Below are 27,012 nucleotides of genomic sequence, written 5' to 3'. Positions count from 1 at the left end.
CCCCCATGCACCCCCTTTAGCCCAGGGATCCCCGCTCCGCAGTGATTGACGTCTAGAAAGAAAATGCTTTGTGCGGGGATGATTGTTATTAACTCGTTACCCCTGGCAGGGGGGCGGGGAACCGGCGTGCTCCGGTGAGCACTGGGGACCCGTAGCCCGGAGAGCGCGGCGGCGCGCCGGGCGAGCCCCCGGAGCTCCCTTGGCCTCCTCGCTGCGCTCTAGGGCTGCGCCGCCGTCCGCTCGCCCGCAGCCGGGCGGGCCCAGGCGCCCAGACGGCTGCCTGTGGGGCCCAGCGCGCCGGGGCCTTCATTAGTTCGCCCCGCGTGCGGAGAAGCTGAAGCTCCGGGCTGCACGTGCCGACTCTGAACTTCTGGTCTCTGTTCCTCTCCACTTCCCGGCTCTCACCTCCTCAGTGCCAGGGTCTCATGTCGGAGGAGTGCGGGCGGACTGCAGCCCTGGCGGCCGGGAGGACTCGGAAAGGCGCCGGGGAAGAGGGGCTGGTGAGTGGGTAGGGCCCCGGGTGCTGGCCCTGGAGAGGCGGCCCAGAACGGAGGGCTGCTATCCCAGAGTTCCTTCCCGGGCTCAACTGTGGGCCCTCGAGGAGCCGGTGGAAGGGGAGGGATCTGAGGCGGGCTGGGCTGAGCCGCCAGGCACCCCAGGACTTTGAGGTCAGGGGTCTGCACCCCCGGCGACTGCGCCGTGGGAGCTTGGACCCCAGGGAGGGCGAGGAGCGGGACATCAGGCACTGGGGGTGGCTTGGGGGAAGGGAGGGGAGGAGGTGAGGGAGCCCCCGCGGGTCTGTGGGATGGGAAGAGGAGGAGGGGTCTAGAACCGCCTGAGACCGCGCCTCGTGGCTTCCTGCAGGTGAGCCCCGAGGGAGTGGGGGACGAGGACTCGTGCTCCTCCTCGGCCCCGCTGTCCCCGTCGTCCTCGCCCCGGTCCATGGCCTCGGGCTCCGTCTGCCCTCCTGGCAAGTGTGTGTGCAGCAGCTGCGGCCTGGAGATCGTGGACAAGTACCTTCTCAAGGTAGGGCGGAGCCGCGAGGCCCAAGGCAAGCGCGGTTCCCCGGGGAGCTCTGGGGAAGGAGAAAAGTTTATTTTCCCCTTCTTTTCCACTCAAGTTCTCGCTCGAGGTTGTAGACTTTCTTAGTACAACCGCCCAGTCAAGAGCAACTCATAAGGTGGGAAAAAGTGGGAGAAGAAATCTTAGAATACCCCCTGTTGTTGCAAAACTGCTTGTGTGTGTGGTCTAGGGGTGCCGATACCCGGGTGAGTGAACTGGAGCCAGCCACCTACTTGTAGAGGAACGGAAGTGGGGAAATCCTTATCCTTTCTGGAAACAGGGTCCTGCCTAATTATTTTTACTGAGCCTCGGGTTATAACCCGCAATAACACTCAGGGGTCTGCCTGCTTATGAGGCTTCTAAGTCTGTATATGTTGACCGATTTTCGCTTTTCAGTGTCTCCTTTGGTGAGAACCACTGTGAAGTGCCTTAAAGAGTCTTTTCTAGACAGATATTTTTAATATAGTCTTATGTTTATTTACACTAACCTGATGCTTTTCCAAAATAAAATTCATACTACCATTTAAATAAAAACCATTTTCAATATCTTCCTCCTCTTACTAAGATTTAATACTTCAGGGCCACTCAGTGATTTTTTTTTTTTTTAACGTCATCTCCAGTGCTTAGGAGGGCAATGGAAATTGATGTGAAGTTAGACAAAACAAAAAGAAACAAAAATGCCTAGGATGAAGTGCTTCAAGTGGTGGTTTGAGAGTTGACTGTCTGTCTTAATTTGTTTTACTTCTCTCAAGATATTGTGGGGGAGTTTTGGAGTACAAATTCTGGCAGGCCAGTTATCCATGTCATTGTATGAAGGATCATAGTCCCCTGTGTTTTAATCCTAATATCATGGAATTTCAACTTCAATAGTGTTTTTTAAACCACTGTTTAAAATAATGATCTCTCCTACTCTAAATTAGTAGCAAACCAGTTCACTTTCTATTTTCCCCACCACCACCATCCCCCACCTAGTTTCTCAAAAGAATTCATTATGTAGAATATGAATTCAGAAAGCAAGTTTGTGAGTTTCTTTAAATTTCTGCCTCAGCATACAAAACTGCTTCATCTGGAAAGTTGGAATGATACCCTGTAGATACAACTAAGATAAAGTACCAAAAGGAGTTTTGGTGAAAACTGTTTAAAAAGTAACTAAGTTACTTAATTAGTGGTTGATTCTTAAGGCTGGCAAGTTAGCATGGCTTTCTCTTTAAATCTGCATTCTCAAGATTCCCATTTCAGTGTTTCTAGACCTGAACCTCTTTGAATATTTCAAAACTATCTTTTGAATCAAAACTAGCTTCTTCCTTTCTTGAGCTCTCTTAGGAATTAGCTTTATCTTTCAGAATATTTCTGAATGGATGTATAATGGACCCACTTCATATTAGAGAGGAAAAAGAAAAAAGCTTGAAGTGACTCTTAACATATCCTCTGACATAGATAATCGTTTCTAGCATTCATCTTTTATATGTTAACATATGTTTATATATCAGATATATATTTGTATAAAACAATCTAAATTATATCAGTTTTTTTTTAAGCTTTCCTTTGTAATAGGACTGGTATGCTCCCAATGAAGTCTTCTACATACAGTCTTAGTTTACTCTTTAGTATATGTACAAGTATGCATAAGTACATATTAGTAGACGTGCAAGAAAACTGTCTTCATATAGGAAACTAACAAAAGTTTGACACTTTATATAAAAACTCTTGAGTTCTCAACTCCCCCGCCACCACCATTTTGAGTGCATATTCTTCCAGATAAGTTTGAATTCAGTTCAAGTCACTGGTGAAAAAATAATTGTTAAATAGAATATTTGAGGATATAACTGTTTAATATAGAAAAACACCATATCATGAGGCAAGTAAAATGGAGTTAGAACAAAAATGTGAGAAGAGTTAGCTGCGTCTATTGCCCCATGTGATACTTCAGTGCCCTGTAGTTTGATTTTTTTTTTTTTTGATTGATTCTATATATGTATACATACAGAGATTGGATGAACGCTAGCCATCAGGAAAGGCTTATAGTCCTCAGAATTTTTTTCTGTTCACCTTATTTTCCTCTCTAGAAAAGAAAAAGAAGATGAAGGAGGGTTTTGTTTTGTTTTGTTTTTTTAGTAAACTTTGAGGAAAGGTGGCAGACCAGGAATTACATCTGGCTTTAGGGAACTAGAGAATGACCATGACTCTGCCTTGAAGACTGCATCTATCCTGGGTTTAAAAAGAGAAAAAGCCTGGATAAGATCAAAATGCAGAGGCCTTAAACAGTGGAATACTAATGGAAGCCTGTACTTCTCAACTCTAATTTAATTGGACCCATTTGAGGGGAAAAAAAAAGAAAATGCATCTCTATATCCATGACAGCGATCACGATTGTTAATTTTTTAAATTTTGGTTTCCTCAGATTTTTTTCCAGTTGTTTTCCATTGCTATTTTCCCTATTTTCTTGTATGGTGAGCATGTTCTTTTATAGAAAAACCAAAACTTAAAATTTCACTAAAATCATCAGTGCTTTGGAAAGAGGCACATAACTAAGTAGAAGCCAGTGAAACTTTCTTCTTCAGCTTCACAGTACTTTTTATATTTCATGTCACAGTAAAACATGTTGAACGGTAGTGCTAACATAATAGAATCATTGGACAAGATTGTCTTTATTATGAAATAGTGTAGCAAAAGCTATATTTAAAAATTTCCCATTTTTTCCAATTTCCTAATTCCTATATTAGGCATTAGATCCATTTGTACGATGTAACTGCTGTTTTTGCATTATTGCTGTTCTTTTAAATGAAATTTAATCAAGCTAAACCAAGTTCTTGTGCCCATTTAACAAGGGCAAACTTTAGGAGCTTGCATGATAGGCAAATTCAGTTCAGTACACATCTTCATTCCTGAAGGCTAAAGGTATGCAGCTTATAGTATGATGGCAACTGTTTAAGGTGAGGGTTTGTATGATTTGTCCACTGATCCGACAGTATTTCATACCCCTATTTACAATGTAAAGTGCTATGATTTATTAATGCATTTTATAAAATAAAATGTCTTACTAAGTATAAATGACAAACAATACTTGTGTGCCTTTTTAGAACCACTTATAATAGATTTATTTTTTCCTTTAATGACCAAATCGTTAAAGTAGGGTTACTAGTGCTTTATGTTTTGGTTATTTAATGTTAGGTGGGAGCCAGGGCTTCCGCCATATCAACATCTAAATCTACCTTAGCAGTGTCTGTTTTGTAAGAGAAATGAATTGCCTGGCTTCTTTACAAGGGTAAGTATTTATCTTACAAAGCTTTTTTCCATTTTCTTTTTCACTGTAACTAGTGAATAGTTTATAATTATTTGGCTGAAAAGTAGATTGAGAAGGTATGTGGCTTGAAATCTTTAGTTACCGTGTGTTACGGTGCGAAGAATTTGGTCAAGGAAAAATTATAAAACCAATATGTAGGACTTAAAGTGACCAAAAGTTTCCCTATGTTCATAGATGTTGATTTAAAAAAAAAAATAGAATGGACATTTGATTTTTTTAAAAAATGCTTGAATTTTTCAAAATTATATTTAAAAAATAAACACGAAGTATAGAATATGCTGTTGTGATTTTTCTGGCTGAAATCTAAAAGAGAGTATATCTAGATGCGTATTTATGTAAATGATACCTCTTAGATGGAAACATTCAATGCATGTGTTAAAATATTAAGGGGCTAGCTTTTAAAATTGCCTGATACAGAAAACCAAGGAAGGATACTCTTAAGTGTGGTGTTAGAATGGCTTCTCATTTGGCCCCTTTTTTCTTCACAGGTGAACGACCTGTGCTGGCATGTCCGGTGTCTCTCCTGCAGCGTCTGCAGGACCTCCTTAGGAAGGCACACCAGCTGTTATATTAAAGACAAAGACATTTTCTGCAAACTTGATTATTTCAGGTACACTGAAACTTCTTTTGTTTTTTTAGTAAGTAGATACACCAAGAAATTATTTACACAAAGAGAATTTTATAAATAGGCTTTCTTGTCCAGTTTTATTTACTGGGCCAGGTTATTATTTATTTATCCACTTTTTCTTATACAACAGATTTCAAAATGAGAATGCTTTATATTTTTGAGGTAAATTGGATTAAAACAAATAAAATTAGCATATTTATATGTTTTAGGAACCCAGTATATAAAAATATCTTTGAATAATTCTTTCTACCTTGGCAAATGAAAGTTTTAGGTATTATAAACAGGGAAGCTTCTTTGCTGTGCAGGAATGTGAAGTATGAAATATAAGGTGACTTATTATAGCAATGCTCTTTGTTCAGGTAGAGTAGTAAGACAAAATGAAGTAATTATAGGGGGAAAAAATCAAAAGTGTTATTGAGCTTTTACCAGTTTATTATAGAATGACCCCCTATAATATACCTATAAAATGCCAGCAGTTTGAAAACTGTGATAAACCATATTTTTCAGAAGAATTGACCATTCCGGTATCAGAAATACACCAAGTCTAATTACATAACCTGACTAAAAATTCTGTTTCTTTTGTCTGTTCTTTGATATTTGTGCAATTATATTTGCCTATGGTATTAAATGTAACATTTTCTCTGCCTGGTCTCTTTATAATCATTTAAATGGAAAATTTCCTCAAGGATAGAATTCAATTCTTAATGGATAGCTATCTCAAAATTGAAATCATCCTTAAGCATGACTTTTTAAAATTATTACCATTTTCCTTTATTTGCATTTCCAAAGGAAGAAGAATTTTCATTGTGAAATTGGGAAGTTAATACTACATAATGAAGTTTGTAATACTAATTATGTTGTTTATACTCAATTTCAAAAACTGATTTAAGAGTTTAGTGATTGATTTGAATAAAATTGCTAGGCAAGTTAAAGCACTTCACAAAACCTAGAGTCCTTTATTTTATAAAATCATAGGATTTTATAATTACCCAAGTCATATATTTCTCATCAGGTTTGCTTTCTATTTCCTCAAAAACAGTAGCAATTTGCCTCCTCTTTCACATAGGGTACGCTAATCTTAATTTTTTTTTTTTTTTTTTGTAATTTAAAGCTGCTTGAAATGTTTGTTTTCAGGGACTTTTTACAAGTCTAGTTCTTCAGGATTTTTTAAATACCTTGTATTTTACTATATTCAAAACTTAATTTTTATGATTCAGATTAACTTAAAAACTAGCAATACCTCTAAAGATATGTTAATGAATAGACACAGACACATATACTTTTCTAGTTTAGTGGGGATATGCCAGGCTATGACTGCAGTTGTGGTAGGAGATATGACAGAGTATCACAAGGACTGAGAGAAAAAGGAAATCTTTACAGCTGGCATTTTGTTAAGATTAACTTGCATTTAATGTCCAGAAATGTGTCTAAAAGTTTTAGGTAATATTTCTCCACCTCTTGTGGATGGTAATGCAAGAGCTTGTTTACCAAAGGAAGCATTTCTGAATTTTCCTTCCTCACGCACCAGAGTGAACAATTTTTGTTCTAGTCATTCTTTGATAATATCAATTTTAAATGTTTTAACTTTTTGAAAAAGTTTAAAGCATTTCCTAATTGTCTCAGCTTGGCTTTAAGACATCATTATTTATGTCTTCAATGGTATCACTTTGTACTTTTAGTTTTTTCAGTTTGGAGGGTGTATGTGTGTTATGTTGAGTCTCTAGATAATTTATAAATGTCCTGATATTTGTTACAAAAGGATATTGAAACTCATATTTCATTTATTTTAAAAGAAAAAATCCTATCCTCCTCTAGAGTAACAATGAGAAGTTTTGTTTTCTAAACAGGTTTGAATTATGATCCCATCTCAAGTCTTGCTGCTGCTTACCATATTGACTTTTAAAAAATAATTGATTCCTGTTTCATTTTCAAAAGATTTAAATACTTGGGTTAATCCAATGAGTAATATAATGTGTTAGTTTAATCCTATGATGAATATCTCACCAAGCATTAACTCTTCACCCTTCCCCGTCCCCCATTTATGTAGAAGGTATGGAACTCGCTGCTCTCGCTGTGGGAGGCATATCCATTCTACTGACTGGGTCCGGAGGGCCAAGGGGAATGTCTATCATTTGGCATGCTTTGCCTGCTTTTCTTGCAAAAGACAACTTTCCACGGGAGAGGAGTTTGCTTTAGTGGAAGAGAAAGTCCTCTGCAGAGTGCATTATGACTGCATGCTGGATAATTTAAAAAGAGAAGTGGAAAATGGTAAATATATACTTAAAATACTTTTGAATCTTTTGGGACAGTGAACACAGGGATAAAAATGATTTTTTTCTCTTAAAGCATTATTTTGTGCAGTGTAATTGTGGTGAAACTCATTAAGCCCTCTACTGTTAGTGATGGTCTCCATCTGTTTATTTATAAGAAAAGCCATGGCATATGTATTTGCCTTGTGCCATATTCTCAGGAAGCAGCCTTGAGTTTAGGGTTCTGTTTTGCTTTTTGTAACCAGTTGTTTCCTTGTGTTTGCCTTTTAAAGGATGAGCCTTAGATGTGCACTTTCAACTTGGTGCACTTTTGGCTAAATATATAAGCCTACAAATGAAATGTTGTTTCTACATTATGCTTCTAGTATGTTCTAAATCTTACGGGATTTGGCAAACCAGAAGATGTATACAGTTTCATACCAAGCCAAGAGATGCAAGAAACCTATTATTGTATGACTGCCCCCATTTGAGTTACCAACACGTTTGGTGTGTTTTTTAAATGCAGGTAATGGAATTAGTGTTGAAGGCGCCCTCCTTACAGAGCAAGATGTTAATCATCCAAAACCAGCAAAAAGAGCTCGGACCAGCTTTACAGCAGATCAGCTCCAGGTAGACATGACAATGAATTTGAGTTTTTGAAGTCCTTTTCCACCAAAAAGAAAAAGAAAAAACCCCAATAAACAAAAAACACCAAAACTAACAAAAGCCAAACAAAAAGCAATGTCTATTCTGTCTTAAAACATTTTTATTTTTTCAAAAAGGTTAGTCTGTGCTTTTTGTACAAATTGACTTGTTGAGTGTATGAAAACATTGCCCTATTCCAAATATCCTATTGCAATATTCCAAGAGTTGTGGTATGATGTGAGCTTATGCAAGTTTGTCTCCCTGACGTCTGTTAACATTAACATCAAGGTGCAAACAAAATGTTGCTCTGTCTTGACTTCCTGAAAAAAATTACTTTAACCTAGGTATTTATGTTACTACATGTAATTTTAATAGAAGACAGAACATTTTGGGACACTTAACAGAAAGAGACATTCAGTATGTGGGTCTGTGGGACTCTGATGTGTTCATCTTTTTAACAAACTGCATTGAGTCTTTTAATAGACAAGATTGTAGATTTTCTGAGTAGGAAGGAATTGAAAATGCCTTACCATAAATGGAAATCTACTGATTGACTGCAATCAAGTAGACCTTTCCTTGTTTTTAAAGGGGGTAGAGGGAGTAATTCTATAATTTGATGCTAAAGTTTGATTATGTTCCCTGAAAATGGAAGGATTATTTTCAACTTAGTTGCCCTAAATATAATTGTCATAACTTCTATTTTTATAGTCAGGAAAATAATGAAATAATTACTCTTTGCTTTATATTTAAGTCTGTACACACAGTGATTTATTTCTGGCATTTTTTTTTTCAGATAAATCATTTTCTAAAAGATTAGTGTGACTGAAGTATTTGCTTTATGTTAAGGTGAGGTAACATTTATTGAGCACCTACCATGTAAGTATGGCTAGGTGCTTTACACATAGTATCCATCTTAGCTCAGACTTTAGAGGATATTTATACAATGTTAATAAATGAATGAAGGTAATTTTTTGAAAAATCACTGATAGTATTCTAATACTTGTCAGTATGTAAGATGAATGCAGTATGAGAGAATATTTGTTTTGACAATGATTAAGAAAGAAGCCTTGATATGAAAGAAATATCCCAAAGGACCTTAATGTCACTGAAAAGCAATCTAGCTTTAAAATCTAGATCCATTCTTTAAAAAAATTCCAGAAAATTATTTTTGATTCCTTAATTCAGGCATCGCCTACATAGTAAGTAGAAAATGGAAGGTAAGGCAGCTGAAAGAAATATCTGTTTGAAGCTTGTTTTTCTGGGTGCTTCATTTGGTTATCATGAAAATCACGTAAAGCCCCAGGTTAGGGGATACGTGTACCTGTGGGAGACCTGGTAGCAAAACACCCAGTAGCTAAAATATAATCTCTAATATAAATATGTTCTGTGTATAAAGTGGGCTGTTTCCGTGAAAGACTGGCCATAATTTTAATAGTCATAAGACCGATAACTTTAATTTGATATAAAAATTTATTAGTAAAAGGGTAACTGAAAATTTGAAGCAACTCTTGGGTAGATATGTACAATCTCATCTGGAAAATATAGATACTAATTAAATAGAAAGGGAATAATATTTGTGGAGGTCTTTGTTTACCAAGTCCTTGCCAGATAATTTCCTGTACGTTATCTTCTTTCATCTCTTACAATTCATCCAAGAACTGCAGGGACTCCCCCAAGGCAGACAACCATGGGAATGGCAGAGAAGAAATTTGGACCCTACTTTCCAAACTTCTGGTCTTTTAATTTTTCTTAGCCTCCCAGGAGACCATGAGTAGAACTGTGCTTTACTAAGACTCCATTTAACGGCTGGGCAGCTAAAACAAGAGTGAGATTCTGAATCTTGAAGATGGCTTTATAGTTTTAAATTGCAAATGTGCATAAAAACTACTTAAGCCATGCATTATTATATGAAAATGTGATCTGAATCATGAGTTTTTAAAAATTTATACCAGAATCATAGGTTTTAAAAATGAAGGCAGAGGTGCCTCGTTAGCACAGTAGGTAGCGCGTCAGTCTCATAAAAATGAAGGCAGAAATTATATTCTTTCTAAGCATGTTCTCATTTATTCAGTGTTTATTAGCATCTACCTATGCCAGGAATAACTGAAACAATGAGGCATACTCTTGTCCTCAAGTGTTCTTTGTTGCTTAGGTATCTAGGATAAATTGCATCATTATACTTTACCAGAGTTTTAATAAATCAGGCCATGTACCTCATTGTTAAATTGTCCTACTTTCCAGAAAGCTAATTATTTAAGTAGTGCTTGAATTTAGCAAAATAATAAAATATAGGTGATCAGTAAGTCAAGACTATTCATACAGTACCTTGCTTGGACTTAGAAGAGTTAAAGTATGAGGAACAAACAAACTTCCCAAATTCTTTAGAAAATTATGAGAAGAAAAAAATAGTTTAACACTTACAAAATAGACTATTCTGTGTTGGCAAAAATATTTCAAATATTGTCTCATTTGTATAAATTGTATTTTAAAAGTTCCTGCCAATATTATGGTTTGCTTATTGTAGTTGGAAGTACTTGCTCAATGATTATTAATGTTAAACATGCCAGAGTTAGCACCTACTTTAATCTACTTTCAGATTAAGTTGGTCAGCTGCTACTATGCAGACTCTTGACATTTTTGGTAGACTTTCTGGCTTTAAAATGATGTGTCTACAGAGGCTAGATCCTTGACCATTTTAAATAGCTCAGAAGAGGAATAGGGTAGATTTTTGGCATCAATAGTAACTGGAAAGCAATGAAACCAAGTCGAAATTAAAAGGATTCTTTTGTGAGACTAAACACTGATGAATACATCTTACTTTTCCGTTAGCATATTCCAGTTGTAAACCATCAGTGTTGATTTAAGTTTTCCTTTATTCCTTAATGAGAAATTGCTTTAGTAAATGTAATTTGGTTCCATTATTAAACTTGTGAATTTGAAATGCATTTGTGAAGAGAATATGTTTTTTGTTTTATAAATTATCTATAATGACATTACAAATAAATAGCTGTTCAGCTTTTCTCCTTGAAAAAATTAAAAAAACAAAGACATTAATTTGTTCATTCTTTTTTTCTCTTTTGGATGTTACATGCTCAACTACATATAAACACAACTATTTGCACATGAAGATATTAAAGTAACACATTTGGAGTAGGAGAGGAAGAATGAAGCAAACTGGGCATGATAATAAACTTTTAGGCTGTTTCTGCCCATTTTTAAAAGCAAAAGTACAAGTGCTAGTTTACAGCAAGTATGTGGACAAGTATATTGGACTGGAAGCCAGGAATGCCTTATTCTGGAAGAGTCTCTATCAGTGAGAACTTAACTGAAAAAATACATAATTTTTAAACCTCATAAGGTTTCTCGGAACAACATTGATCTTTTTCTCCACACTATCTTCGGATTTTCTGCACATTGTGGAGGTTCATTCAGTTAATCTTGCATTATCTCCAGATATAATGGATAAGACATTCCCTTTGCCTTCCAGAAACTCACTTTCTGCTATGAAGAGCTCGACTTGCTAGCAGATTAGCTAACTACCTGGTGACAAATGCAGTGGCAGAAGATGGTATTATTTGAGGAACATAGTAAAGAATGCAGTTAATCTTGACTGTTGGAAATGATGTCAGGGTCAGCAGGACTTTAGGTTAGGTAGATTACCCCCATCCCATGCCCAGGACATGCACAATCATTTGGATGCTAGGCTCCACTCTCTCATTCTTATAATACTTTCTTTATATTTTATACTTCCCTCTATTGACTTTTAATAGTAATAAAATTCAAATATCTTGCTTGATTCCCATTACTTTCTTTTCTGAAGGAATCTAAAGCCCTTTGCTTGTGCTTTTATTCTGGAGCTCCTCTTCCTCCTTCTCCTTCACTCCATGCATCTCACTTTAACTTGTATTGTTGTATTGTTGGCATGCATATATCTTTCTCCCAGGAATCTGAGGCCAGGTTCCAATCCAAAGGTTCACATCAGAATCACCTGGGAGCTTTTCGATCTATGAATGTTTAGATCTCAGGAAATTCTTATGCAATAGACTGATGAGTATCTCTCTTTTAAGGTCCCAGATGTTCCTTTGCATAGAACAAGTGTCGAAACAAGGAATGATGGAGTAATTGCAATTAAGTGGAGTGCAATCTGTTGCACTGTCTACTATTTTCATACTAATAAAAATTGATGTAGGGGCCTTGAACCTGTTTAGTTGAATAGAGGTCAAAGATGTGATTTTTATATTTTTAAAAATTGCTTAATGCTAGTAATTTTTAACAAAATGGAAAAAATAGTAAATACTTTTATGCATTTTTTGTGGGTTGTAAGAATGGAAGAAAAGGTGAGCTTATTTTTAACAGCATAGTTGAGAAACAAGTTTTTTATGTTGAAATTTATTTTTTTAAAGATTTGAGCATAGCAACTTGTGCATAATTTTACATAATATGCATTCTTTTTATTGATATACACTTCTCTGTATTGATTTTCAAGTAGTAAAATACAAGTACTCCATTTTCTTGTGCATGCCTTATCTCTCCTGTCATCAAAGTTCAGAAGATTGAGCTTCTTATTTTTAGCTATTTACTATTTACTACCTACATTTTTTAAAAAAACAGGTTATGCAAGCACAGTTTGCTCAGGACAACAACCCAGATGCACAGACTCTCCAGAAACTGGCAGAAAGGACAGGCTTGAGCAGACGTGTGATACAGGTGACTATTTTAAAGGTTAATCAAGAGATACTAAAAGTTCTATTCTAGGTTTTTATAAGTGTACATTGTGGGTGTGTGCGTAGAAATGTCTAAGCATTAGCTTCTCATTTTAGATATCTTCACATTCTAAATCAGTTTTTTAAAAAGCCTGATAATTAATTAGCCTGCATGATCCAGGCTACCATTTGTTAGACAGCTCTTTGCAGAAGTTACTTCATTCATTGCTCAGAGCAAGCCTAAGATCCTAAGGCTAAAAAGACAACTACGGTTTGAAGCTAGATCTGTTTCTGAAGCCAGAATTGTTTCTACTTTTCTATGATTGTGTATGTGGATATGTGTGTGTACAGGGGGTGGGCAATGTTGATGACCTTTATTAAAGATCCAGGTAGAAGGAATGATGTAAACAAAAGTAGGGAAGGATAAGTTAGAGCAAATTTGTTGGAAGATAAAATTTATGTTTGCAAATTGTGGGAAATAGAGTTGTTTGAGCTGAATTTGGAGAGGCCTGTGAATATCAAGTTTGCTTCTGAGTAGGAGAAAACCATGATATGTATTTTTAGGAAGAAAGGACTGGTGACAGTACATAGGGAGACTTAGAGTTGGGAGAGGCTACATGGAGATTGACAGATTAGGTGTGATGCCCAGCAAAATAATGATTTTTCAAAAAGAGACAGCTGGTGGCCTCAAATTCATTCTCAAACATTTTATTGACTGAAGACTAATGGCAGGCATTGGATGCAAGAGAGACAAGGAAAACGACCTGGACGCAATAATGGTGAAGCAGAGAGACATCAAAGATGACTTATATTTGAAGTCAAAGTATCCATGGAAATGGTGTTACTGACAGGACTATTAAAATAGGTTAAATTAAAACAGGTTTTAAATTAAAACCTATTAAAACAGGTTTTTTAAAATGTGGGTTCGGAAGTTGGGAGGGAGATGAATTCCTTTTCCAGCTCTGATTATCAGGCAATGATGGTGGCAGTTGAGCATGTAAACCGGTATTTTAAAGGATGAAACACCATTTCCATGGATACACTTCCCTGGTGGCTCAGAAAGTAAAGAATCCACCTACAGTGCAGGAGACCTGAGTTTGATGCCTGAGTTGGGAAGATCCCCTGGAGAAGGGAATGGCTACCCACTCCAGCATTCTGGCCTGGAGAATTCCATGGACAGAGCCTGGCAGCCTACAGTCCATGGGATCACAAAGAGTTGGACACAACTGAGCAACCTTTACAAAGGATGAACAAGACTCATGAAACTAGCTCCTTTATAGAGACACTGTGGACAGTAAAAACTGAAGAATGAACTTTATGGAGCAAGCTGTTTGAACTAGACCATCACAGCCAGAACCAAGGAATGAGTCTAGTGTATGAAGCATCATGGAAGCCCAAGGACTGAGGTAGATTCAAGATGGAGGTGGTCAACTGTATCAGGATCTTATATTTCCCTTCAATTAGGGAAATGGAAAACAATTTTAAATAATATTTAAGGTTAAAAAGGTATAGCAGAGTAATGATGCAAGTGACTGTAAGATGAATTTCAGTGGGGAAAAACAGTTAAGTCTAACACTGAATTATAATGTTTTATTTCTTAAATTTGCTGGTGGGTAAACAGGTGTTTATTCAGTTTATTTCTATTAGGCCTGAAGTATTTCATAATTAAAAGATCATTTATTCCAAGAAGTCAGTGGGAGAGACCTGATGATACCTCAGCTTCTCTGAAGACCTAGATTTGCAGTGGATTTGGTTAAGTTCAGTGTAATGAGGCTGTCTGAGGCGGCAAGTCCCATAACCTCAGTACTTTCAGATGTCCAGGGTATTGTGTTTGTCTCAGAGTGCCAGATTCTAGAAAGGGGCTAACAAGGAACCAGTGTGAAAAGAGTGCTCCCTTAGAGGAAGATTAAGGTCAAGAAAGTCTGGAAATCATGTGCTGTTATTAACAGCAACAGGGATTTTTATCTGGAGAAAAGATCCAGAGATGGTAAGGGAAGGAAGAGTATAAACAGGTGTCTTTAAATGGTTATGAAAGGTGGCAGGATCATGTCTCTGTGAGGGAATGTAGAAGAAAAACAGATTTCACTCACAGTGAAGAATTTTCTCAGTATGTAAGTCTACAAAATTGGCATTGGCTACCACTGAGCACTACTGGTAAAGAAACTGCCTGCCAGTGCAGGAGACATGGGTTCAATCCCTGGGTCAGGAAGATCCTCTAAAGGAGGCTTGGCAACCCACTTCAGTATTCTTGCCTGGAGAATCCTATGGACAGAGGAGCCTGGCGGGTTACAGTCCATGGAGTCACATAGAGTCAGGCATGACTAAGCAACTAGCACACACCATTGAGGTGGTGAGTTTCCTTTACATGGAAGTGAAACTTCCTTTGTTGAGGTAGTTCCAACTCAATGGTCTGAGGGGGTCCTCATAATCTAAAGACTATACATTCAGCGACAGTGATTGCTGTAGCTAAGTCAGATTCATGGTTATTATGTTTTAGATTACTTTGAAGTTGGAAGCAAAGGAAAATGGAAGATTTTCTGAGAGCTTTCTTTATTATTTGAAGAAGTAAGAACCCCAGACAGACATCTCTCTTATAATTTCCAGGTATTTAGGTCACCAGTATTATGAGAAAGTTAACTACATTCCAAGCCCTAGAACCTGGAGAGTATATTGTTGGGTGGTGGCTTTTAATATGTAAGAGTTAAATATTTTAATAAGATGGCAAAGGAGTACTAACAACTCAAATATATAGTCCTTTACCGTATTTTTGAAGGATTAATTACTGTGAACTCAAATAGTCGTCAGAACCTCTTTGCCCAGCTACTTCTTAGCATTGAGCACACATTAGAAATGGTAAAGAAAAGAGATTTACCAGGCCTCAATTCTTATATGCAAACTAGGTTACCCAAATATTAGGTGGAAATACTGGTCCTGTACAGGATATTATTACAGATCTCACCTTTACTAGCTAAAGTCTACATGAAAGTGAAAATTATTAGTCGCTCAGTCGTGTGTGACTCTCTGCGACCCGTGGACTGTAGCCCACCTGGTTCTTCTGTCCATGGAGTTCTCCAGGCAAGAATACTGTAGTGGGTAGCTATTTCCTTCTCCAGGGGATCTTCCCAATCCAGGTAACAAACCTGGATCTCCTGCATTGCAGGCAGATTCTTTACCATCTGAGCCTCCAGGGAAGCCCTGAAAGTCTGCATAGTGAGACATTGTAACAGAGCAGATCATCACTGAGCTGAAATCACAGAACAAGGATGGGTGATTTTACTTTTAACAGTCTACATCCAGATAAAATCACTGCTCACATATCCTTTCACAAAGTTGAATTATGAGTTGTATATCTTACAGAAACATGATAAAACATTCCTGTTTCTCCCAGCGTGCTTGGAGTTCTCTTTCTATATTAAAATACACATCCTTTGTATTGCTATATAATTTATTTAGTTTATTTTGAATTTTTTTACATCATAAAAATGCTACAATGAAGAACATTGCGTATATACTTTGTGCATTTATTCAGTGGTGTATATAGGATAAATTTCTAGAAGTGAGATTATTGAGTCAAAAGATAAAAACATTATAAGAGGCTTTGACTGATAGTACAAAATTCACCTTGGATAAAGTTCATAATCAATTTATTCTCCCAGAACCTACATATGAAATTTCTCTTTCCTCAAAGTAGATAAATCCTAAAAATTATCATTCTTTTACATCCTTTCCAATTGCCAGTAAGAAAATATCATTGTTTTTATTTATCTTTCTTTTATTATCAATAAACCTTAATATGTTTACTTATATTGTAATTAAAAATGTATTTTTTAGCTGATTTTTATATTGGGTTATTTCTTTTCTCTTTATCCTATTGATTTTTATTATTTATCATGTTAAACTTTCATAGTTCATCAATTGCCTTTTCATTTATTTTTACTACATAGAAATTTTACATTGTTTTATATTCAGATCTCTTCATATATTTTTTCTGATAGCTTTGGTCTTTTTCTTGCTTCACCTAGAGAAGTATATCGACATTGGCTTTTGTTTCAATAAACATTTTCCCAATTATTTATATCTAAACCCTTATTTATTTGTAATGGACTTTTGGTTACATGTTGTAAAGTTGAGATTTTTCTTTTTTTCCCCCCAAATGATTAGGTAGCTTTCTCTAATCCATTCTGTGCCAGCTCTAATTTCTCAGTCATTTAAAATTACATCTTTTTCATACATTAAATTCTTTTATTTGGCCCTTTGGGTTTTCTAAGAGATTGATATAATGCACTAGTCTTTTCTTTTACAGAATGTCTATGTGGCCTGCTTTCAGCTTATGTATTTTACAATTTACAGCTTAGATTTTTAAAAGTATCTTACTTAGAAGAAATTTTAACTCTGTTAGAGGTTTGCAAAGCAAGAGGAAATTTTAAGTCAGTAAGGAGAATCAAGGAGAAGGCAATGGCACCCCACTCCAGTACTCTTGCCTGGAAAATCCCATGGACGGAGGAGCCTGGTAGGCTGCAGTCCACGGGGTCGCTGAGGGTCGGACACGACTGAGCGACTTCACTTTCACTTTTCACTTTCATGCATTGGAGAAGGAAATGGCAACCCATTCCAGTGTTCTTGCCTGGAGAATCCCAGGGACAGGGGAGCCTGATGGGCTGCCATCTCTGGGGTCTCACAGAGTCGGACACGACTGAATCGACTTAGCAGCAGCAGCAAGGAGAATCAAAAGGACTTGTATTTCGTTCCTCAAGCTAGATAGCCCTCATGTCAGAAGTTTTCTGATGCCTAAAATCTTCAGCTTTATTTAAATGTGCAGGTTACATGATACTTTGTGTTTTCAAAACTCTTTGCTTAATTACCTGTTGATTTTTTTCTAGGGGGTATCTGAATCACATTAAGGTAGTTATTCTACTGTTAACATCAGGCTATCTTCATATTTATTTCCAAAGTCTGAAATTCTTTAAAAAAATAACTGAGTATTTTCCACCTAATATATAATTTATTGGAGACATAAGACACCTTGAAGAAACTCTGGGAATTGTAGTGCCGTGTGTTTTAGGTTAATGTAGTCCTCTGGGGTGCCTGTCTTCTGGGCAGTGTCAGGGGAAAAGGCAGGTGGCAGCTGTCCCTGGTTAAAAGTTGGAGAATGTGTGAGTGTGTCTTCTTGGCTGGCTGGGTGACGGCAGTGGCACCTGTTGTTCAGGAGCCTGTAAAGGGAGCTGTGACTGAAGACTCTGGATGAAATCTCTGTACAGATACCCGAGTCTCACTGCTGCCCCGGAACATGGGTGATAAGGCTGTAACTACATCATTTTCCTTGATACATGCCTACGCTTATTCCTGAGATACTCCTTAGATGCTACCCCTCAGCCACCTGCTCAGACCCATTTTCCTTTGGTTTTAACCCCTTGAGTTTATACCTCTGTTTATGAGTCCCAAGGATAACAAGGTATGCCTTTTGAAGTCAGGCCAACTTTTTAATAAATCGTTTTTATTCAGCCCTCTGTTCTGCATTGTTCAGCCCTGATTCCCTTGAGTCATCAACTAACAGCCTGCCAGCCCTGGGCAGAGACTTATGCCCCTGGCCTTCTCCCTTGATCCCCAAATGTTCTTATCCTAATTTCCTTATAAAGTTTTAATCCCTCCACTTCTCTGTCTTCTTATGACAGAGTTGTTTGGAGTGATAGCAAATAAATGCTGTAATATTTCAATAGAGGAACACTCTGTAGGCAGGTTATATCTAAGTGCAAGAAGTTCACATGAGGGTAGCTTAGTTACTGGAAGCATTCTGGGTGGTCTAGACTTGTTTACCCTGACCTGCATGTAAAATTCTGCTTAACCCAGAACTTCCTTTATTTCTGTGATGGAGTGGACAACAAAGTGGTTAGCTCTTTACATTTGGTGAACTGTTTCACCAGTGGATATGTTTGCATTTTATTCTACTTAAATATTGCCAGTTGTTTCTTACTGTAAGCCTGACTTCAACATGCTTCTTAGAGAATAGCCTATGTATTTACTAAGAGAAATTGAACTCAGCAGGTTACCAAGAGACTGGAATAACTGAATCAAGAGGTTTGTAGAAAGCCTTAAGTTCTCAGTGGGGATTTTAATCATTTGAAAATGGATTTCAAATAAGTCCAGCAGGTGTCTGAGAATACAGTGAGTAGTGTATTTTTAAAAAATTTCTGATGAAAGGGTTTTTTCCATTTTTCTTTTTGTCCCAAATGTCAGTAGGAGAATCAAGGAAACTTTTCTGAAATTTTGAATCCCCTCCCCCGTTTTTATTTTGGAAGATGCTGGCTTATTATAAAACCAGTTTTAAATTAAATCATCAGATAATTATTATTTGAGCAAAGAAAATGACTGTTGATAACTGCAAAATTATTTCTCTTGTGTCTACAGAACTCTGTTTTAAAGAAAGCTTCTTTAGATTTATGCTGTGCTTATATGGTAGAGTTGCATCCTTTGTAGTATTGAACTGGTATTGTACTCAGCTGCTATGTGACATAGCTACTGTTGCTCTTCTCCTCTCTCAGGTATGGTTTCAGAACTGTAGAGCACGCCACAAGAAACATGTCAGTCCTAATCACTCCTCCTCTGCCCCAGTCACAGCAGTGCCACCCTCCAGACTGTCTCCACCCATGTTAGAAGAAATGGCTTATTCTGCATATGTGCCCCAAGATGGGACGATGTTAACTGCACTGCATAGTTATATGGATGGTAGGTATCCTAACATTTAACAGCTGCCTTTCAAACAATCACTCATACCTTCTCATATTATATTGTTAATAGGATTCACATTTTGAAATATTACCTCAGTAGTAGCTGAAAAATACTGTGGGAGAGGGATGCAGTAGGGAGAACTATCCAACCTTCTTCTGTGACAACCTTTTAAGGGACATGCAAAGCACTCACTTTACAGCTAAAATACAGATATTCATAATGACTCATAGATAGTGCTTGATTTTTACTTAGAAAAAACATTCGTTTTGTTTTGACCTGATAAATATTTGAATAATTTATTTTCCTATGGTCAGAGACAGTAGTCACCCTCAGATTTTTAGATTGAGGTTTACTTAATTTTGTTAAAGAAACTTTTTTATTGAAGTAAAACGTACATGTAGAAAAGTACACACATAAGTATTCAACTTGATGAATTAATAAAATCAACATATCCGTGTAAATACTACCCAGAGGCAGTAGTAGGATGTAATTAGCACCTCAGAAGCTTCTCCTATGTCCCCTCCCACTCATTATCCTCTTCCTCCAAAGTAACATTGCCTTGACTTCCAAAATCGTGTCCTGGTTTTGCCTGTTGTTGAGCTTTATATAAATCAAACCTTGCAGAATGTATTCTGTGTCTCACTGCTTTCAACTGTGATGTTTGTGAGATTCCTTTGTATTGTTGCAAGAATCAGTGATTTGTTTCATTGTTATACAAAATTCCACTGTAGGATACCATTATCCACTTAGGGTTGGTAGGCATTCATTTTATTTCCAGTTTGGGCTTTTATGTATATGATGCTATGGGCCTCATTATACACGCCTTTGGGTGCAGATTAATTCACAGTTTTATTTAGTACATATATGCTAAGAGTAGCATGTAGGGTCCTGACTACACATATGTTCAATCTTAGTTGATTCTGCCAAAAAGTTTCTGATACTGGTTGAACCAATATACACTCTGACCACCAGCACATGAGAGTTCAAGGTGCTCTACATCCTCTCCAGCACTTGATGTGGTGTGACCTCTTAATTTAGCCAGCTTAGTGGTTGTATAGTGCTATCTCATTATTTTCATTTGCTTTTCCCTCATCACTGATGAGCCTGAGTATTTTTTCTTTGGGCATTTGTACATTTGTTTTTTTTTTTTATTTTTGTGAAGTACCTGTTCATGTCTTTTGCTTATTGGTCTGTTGGCTTGTCTGTTTTGTTTTTCCTTGATTTGTGCTAATTTTGGCTGTGTATTGCATATAGATCAGTTTTTTCATAATTATATGTATTACTCTCTTAAGGGTATGTTTTATGGAGCACAAGTTCCTAATTTTAATGTAGTTCATCAGTTTTATTCCTTCATGAGGAATGCTTTTTTTACGACCTGTTCAAGAAATTGTTCCTACTCAAAGATAATGAAGATATTCCTCCTATCAGTTCAGTTCAGCCGCTCAGTCGTGTCTGACTCTTAGCGACCTCATGGACTGCAGCACTCCAGGCCTCCCTGTCCATCACCAACTCCCAAAGCTTGCTCAAACTCATGTCCATTGAGTCAGTGATACCATCCAACCATCTCATCCTCTGTCATCCCCTTCTCCTGCCTTCAGTCCTTCCCAGCATCGGGTCTTTTCCAGTGACTCAGTTCTTTACATCAGGTAGCCAAAGTATTGGAGCTTCAATGTCAGTCCTTCTAATGAATATTCAGTACTGATTTACTTTAGGATTGACTGGTTTGATCTCCTTGCTATCCAAGGGACTCTCAAAAGTCTTCTCTAACACCACGGTTTGAAAGCATCAATTCTTTGGTTCTCAGCTTTCTCTTTGGTCCAATTCTCACATACATACATGACCACTGGAAAAACCATAACTTTGACCAAATGGACCTTTGTCATATATTCCTCCTATGGTATCTTCTACAAACTTCACTAACCATGTTTTACCTTGACATTTAGATTTACAGTCCATCTAGAATTGAATTTTCTATGTAGTGTAAAATAAGGACAAAGTCTTTACTTTGTTTATGAAAGTACCAATTTCCCAGCTGATTTTCTGTGCTACATTTGTCATAAACCAAGTGTCTATATAGTTTATATGTCAACTTCTGTACCCTTAGAAGAGCCTAGAGGGCTACTGTCCATGGGGTCACAAAGAGTTGGGTGTGACTGAAGGGACTTAGTACATACTATTCTGTTTTACTGGTCCATTTGTGTATCCATACCTAATTGTTTTACTAATGCTGGATATATAATTCTTGATATCCAGTAATACATGTTATCCTATTTTATTGTTTAAGTTTGTATTGCCTCTTCTTGACCCTTTATGTTCCCATAATTTTTTCCAACAAAAAGAAAATAGTTGAGATTTTCATGTAATCTATTAAATCAGTTTGTAGGAAACCACCATCTTAATAATATTGTCTTCCAAACCATGATCTTAGTCTATCTTTCTGTTTATTTAGGTCACCTTCAAATGCTCTCTTATATTCTGGAGTTTTCTTTTGTTAGGTTTTTTTAATAGGTTTTTGTTTTGATGCAGTTAATTGTAAATGGTTTTTCCTTTATATGTGGAAATCTGGGTTTACAGCTATTTTCTTTCAGCACTTTGACATATGAATAAAATAGTTTCTTCCATTGTTTCTGTTATTTAGAATATAGTTAATTGACTTGATACCACTTACTGTTGAAGTCAGCTATGGGTCTTATTCTTGTTTCTTTAAAAGTGAATGTCCTTTTCCCCCAGCTTTTCTCTTTGTGCTTGGTTTTAAGTTTTGTAGAATGTGCCTAGATATGCTTCTTGAATATGAAAGTTTGATGTATTTGCTTATACAAACTTTCTGTATCTTCAAATATTATTTCTGCTATTACTGAAAAAGCCCATATTTTCTAGCCTTTTGATCTTCCATGTTCTGGACTAGATATTTTCTTCTGACCTGTATTCCAGTTCACTAATTCTCTCTCTGTATATGCTGTAAAACTCACTTGCTGAGGTCTTAATTTCAGTTATTGTTTTCAGTTTTTAGAATTTCCATTTCATTCTTTTATATAGTTTTTATTTCTGTACCAGAATTATCTCTCTTATCACTTTATTCCCTAATACAATTGTTATACTATAGTTATTTTAAAGTTCATACCTGACAACTCCAATACCTGGATATTTTCGCAATCTATTCTATTGTTTTTCCCTCTTTGTTTTTAGTCATGTCGTATTTGCCTTGTTACTTTTTTACTGCACTTCAGATGTGAGGTATGAAAACTAGAAATAATTTGAAGCTCTGAATGGGATATTTGCCACCAGAGAGAATTTAGTTTTGCCATTGGCAGGGAGTTAGGTCAGGGGAAGACCCACTTAATCCAATCAGACATCAGTTCTCACAAAGGCTGGCATGTTTCTGGGTCACCACTTCTTGGCAGTAGCCTTTTGGGATAACCCCAAAACTTGTGTTTTGTTTTGTGTCTATTGTTTTTAATGAGGGCTTCTCTTCAGTGTTACCTGGTCCTTCATATTTGTTCCCTACCACCCAAAGTCTAACTCCTGAAAACTCTGCTAAACTTCTCAGCCTCCTAGGCACTCATTTTCTTTTAAAATTGTCTTTACACTTGTGGAGGAAAAGTAGCCTCATTTTATTTCCTTCCTTCTCTAGGACTTGGCTTTGTGAACTCTCACTGCCTTGGTATCTTTCAGATGCCTTCAAACAGCTTTTTAAAAATTTTGTCTGGCTTTCTCAGTTGCTCTTAGAAGGACGTTTAGTTTGAAGCAGCATAGTCTTTGCTGAGAGTGAAAAGTTCATTTTAAGGTTTGGTTAAAGTAAAAATCAGAGCCTGTATCATTGTTGCCATTTACCTACGCTAGGATTAAAATTGTGTGTGTTCACATGAGTGACTGTTGTGTTGCCTGAGTCAAATGTGTTTTCATGTATGCTTAGGAAAGAGGCAGTTAAACATCCATAAACGGGAATTTGGGGCAGGAGTCACCCTATAGAGGAACCTTCATATGAAATTTGGCAATTTCTCTGTAGACGAAGGTGGTATGTTTCTGGCTGCAGGGTAAAGTGCAGTGAATGGGGTATGGATGGAGGACTTTAAAGTGGCAAAAGCTTGGGTCCCAAAATAAAGATTTTGGAGTAAACCATTCCTGGATTCTCGTAATATTATACTCACTATGCTGAATAAGTTAATGCTTCTGCTGAGGTCAGTGGAATAGCTTGGTGCCCTCAGCTATAATCAGTAGTGAGAGGACTTTGCCTTGGATTGTTTTTTGTTTGTTTTTAAGTCAGTTTTATTTACCGTACAAAACTGATCCACAAATTTCTTTCTATTTTGTAGCTCATTCACCAACAACTCTTGGACTCCAGCCCTTGTTACCCCATTCAATGACACAACTGCCAATAAGTCATACCTAATTCCTTTTTTCAGGGATAGAAATGATTAAGGATATAAACTTGTCATTTGTTATGTATAAAATACCATTGAAAATATATTAATGTTAATTTTTTATTTAACACCCAAAGCATTTCCAACATCACTTTGCTGCCCAGGTATGTATCTCTAGTTGGCCTGCAAGACACTTTTATTGATTCTTCATTTTTTGTAAAACTTATGTTTACAGAAGAAAATAAATCAAAACTTTTTTTTTTGTATTGTATGAAAATAGTTCACTCAAGTGTGTATCTGTTAATTTATTTGTCATCAAAAGAGCACTTTGCCTAAAAGAAAGGACTGACAAGTGTGCAAAATGTTTACAATCCTTTGTGAAATTGTAGTTTATCATTAGTTTGTATCTGTAAGTTATTGTTATAAATATTACCTGTATTTTTTGTTATATACAACTTTATACTTTGAAGCTTGTATCTGTGAATTTGCAATTGAAATTTATTTTGCCAATGTTTTCTGAATGAACTGAATAAAGCTTCTGTTGTAGCATGCCATGCAAACACATTATTGTGTTTGTGGTTGATGAACTATGGCTGTAAATAACACTATAGTTTAATAAGCCCACCATTCTAAGTTTATTAAACATTTTTCATTCTTGTGAAAGTTTCAACCAGTTTATCCTTTTTGTGTGTGTATTTTCAGCAGTAAGTTGACTTCAGCCTCTTACACATATAATAACAACTTTTACTTTTAAAAGTCATTTTGTTTTGAGCTTTGTTGTGAGTACATTTTAATAGGAAACTTATTTGTGGATGATTGCACTTACTCAAGAACACATGAAAGTATCTCATTTGGCAAATTGTCTCTTTTGAACTAGTTAATAAAATTAATGTGAAAGAAAAGGCAGAGTGCTTTTCAAAATGACCTTTTGGGGTGTCCCAAGCCAGAAATGAAATGTGGGCCGTTAGAATGTATTTCTTAAGGGTTGAAAAAGGAGGACAAGAAATATTTGGAGTTTGTGATCAATGCTTCTAGAGCAGAGACTCTTTACTTTTTCTTCCTAGTGAACCCTCTTTAGGGATTGTGATTGAGAGCTGAAATCTAAACCTCAGGACTTTATCCTATGTAGCAGTGGACACTTGTCTCGGAATTACAAAAGTAAGTAGTGCCACCCTCACTAATTTTTGGATTTAAAGAATTTAATCAGTACTTACTTCTTATCTTTTATATACCAATCAGGAAAAAAAAGGTAGTGAGAAAGAAATCTTAAGTGTAAGTCTTTGTTTAACTTGGCGGGTTCACATCTGGCTGAGGACTGGAAGTAATAGTGGAGTATTTGTAATTCTATTCTAGTAATCATAAATGCAACCAGAAAGCGATCACATGGATGTCAGTAACTTACTATCTGCCTCAAACCAGAAGCAACAAACCTAAGTTTCACTATGGGAGAAAGGGGGAAAAAAAGTGTTTTGTTTTTTTAAACTTGCTACTCCAGTTACAATCCTTTTGGCCAAAAATAAAGAACATAGCCAGTAGTCACCGTATCTGATCTTGTGAAATCGATGCTAATCTCCTGGGTTCTTGTCTACCTGTCCCAGGCACCACATGGTGAGGTCAGCTTTCCTTTACCAGATGTGGAAGAAAGCTCTTGTAGTCTAGCCAACCTCTTTGCTGTAAGCGGCTTCTTCCACTTCCCAGCTGCATGTAATTGGCACCATTTAGCTTGGAAGGTGCTTGATTGTGAGTGTTCCTTCTCTGGCTCTTTTGCCTTTTTTTCTGTGCTCAGAGAAATTTTATGAACCACATCACTACCATTTTTAGTTCCAAAGATGAATGCCCAAAGTTGAAGTAAAATTTCCGTAACAGAGAAGTTCAAAGTTGTCAAAATAATGAGACTTATAGATCCAGCATATGAAGTTGCTAATAATAAAAATGGGATAGATAAGAAAGTACTAAAACATTTTTTGCATGTGATACAAACATTGTGACTATGTTTTCGTTTCTGTTAATGGAAGTTGGAGTGCTACTTTTATAACTTTAGGGAAGAATTGAAGTATCTCCATGTTAGTAATACTCAGTGTGAGCATGTAGGCACAATATCTATTTGCTTGAAATTAGAGGGTGATCAAACGACTTTTGTGAGGCTTGTAGGAAGACTTTTTATTGTTGGACTAACAAAAACCCGGTTAACAAATAGGTTATCTCTTCAGTATTCAGAGATTCATGAGCTCTAAGAGGGTAAAGATAACTCTTTGCTCTGCAGATCAATTGAATCACCAATTCAAACATTAAAATTGAAGTCACACTAAGTCATACTCCTTTAAGTGATTGTGAGTAAGATAGTATAGCTTTAACAGTAATTATGCATTATGCAAATATCATTCTTAAAATTCCACATTACTTTAAGTTGTAAGTACATGTGTTTTAAGTATCTCATAATAAGTATTATTAGGATTACAGTTCATGCTTTTAAAATTGTTAGTGTTTGAAATCTTATAGCTGTAGTATTTCTTGACTTTGTAAATTATGTATATAATTACTCCAGTAGCATTATGAGACGAAATGAGATCTTAGGACTGTGTTATGGCTTGAAGGACTTTACCTGTTATTAAAGAAATGATTCTATTATTTAGAAGTCATTTGGATTGCAATACACTAAATACCAGAAGTATATTGGCCCAGGAAAATTTCTCAATGGTCTCCATTCCAGGAGATAAAGGAACTAAATTAGTGGTATTTGATTTTGCTCTTTTGAAATACAACCAAATTTTTAGAGAAGGAATGGATCTGAATTCAAAAGAAGTACACTGGATACTGTCTAATACGTATCTGCTTGGATTCAATCACACAGTGAAAACTATTTTATAGCCTATTTTTCCCTTTTAATACGATAATCATATTTCAAAGTACCATACTCATCCACAACATCATTATAACTGATACACAGCACACCATATTGCTTGAGCTTGGCAAGCGGTAAAGAATCCGTCTGCCAATGAAGGAGATGCAGGTTTGATCCCTGGGTCAGGAAGATCCCCTGGAGAAGGAAATGGCAGCCCACTCCAGTATTCTTGCCTGGAGAATCCCATGGACAGAGGAGCCTGGGGGCTAGTCCGTGGGGTCTCAGAGGTCGACAGGATGTGATTGAGTAGCTGAGCACCAGCACCAGATGTGCATGAATAGTTTTAAGACTCCTGAAATTCACTAAATGTTCCCAGAATGATGCACTAATTTACATCTCCAAACACTGCTAGTGGAGATGTAAATTAGTGCATCATTCTGGGAACAATTGATGAATTTCAGGAGTCTGTTTGCAGAGAAGGCAATGGCACCC

At 36.8% G+C, this 27,012-nt stretch overlaps 1 protein-coding gene across 1 annotated transcript; it reads left to right on the top strand.

The window, feature by feature from the left end:
- The first annotated feature begins 318 nt into the window (after positions 1 to 318).
- LHX8 (LIM homeobox 8) lies at positions 319 to 24,341 on the top strand. The gene is made up of 8 exons (XM_019958400.2): positions 319 to 500; positions 865 to 1,026; positions 4,855 to 4,976; positions 7,042 to 7,262; positions 7,770 to 7,873; positions 12,500 to 12,595; positions 19,131 to 19,314; positions 23,631 to 24,341. The coding sequence occupies exons 1-8, from the start codon at positions 426 to 428 to the stop codon at positions 23,705 to 23,707; spliced, it is 1,041 nt and encodes a 346-aa protein (XP_019813959.2). The 5' UTR covers positions 319 to 425; the 3' UTR covers positions 23,708 to 24,341.
- Positions 24,342 to 27,012: the final 2,671 nt, after the last annotated feature.

This window comes from Bos indicus, chromosome 3 (assembly GCF_029378745.1).
Source record: "Bos indicus isolate NIAB-ARS_2022 breed Sahiwal x Tharparkar chromosome 3, NIAB-ARS_B.indTharparkar_mat_pri_1.0, whole genome shotgun sequence".
NCBI classification, from domain to species: domain Eukaryota; kingdom Metazoa; phylum Chordata; class Mammalia; order Artiodactyla; family Bovidae; genus Bos; species Bos indicus.
Note: the sequence above shows the minus strand (reverse complement) of the source record. Positions and strands in the feature narration are given on the sequence as shown.

What these genes read in the sequence shown, in the direction of transcription:
- LHX8 (XM_019958400.2), top strand. Translation starts at nt 426, where the DNA reads ATGTCGGAGGAGTGCGGGCGGACTGCAGCCCTGGCGGCCGGGAGGACT. An exon ending in GCGCCGGGGAAGAGGGGCTG is followed by an intron (nt 501 to 864) that starts GTGAGTGGGTAG and finishes GGCTTCCTGCAG; the next exon opens with GTGAGCCCCGAGGGAGTGGG. An exon ending in AAAAAGAGAAGTGGAAAATG is followed by an intron (nt 7,263 to 7,769) that starts GTAAATATATAC and finishes TTTTAAATGCAG; the next exon opens with GTAATGGAATTAGTGTTGAA.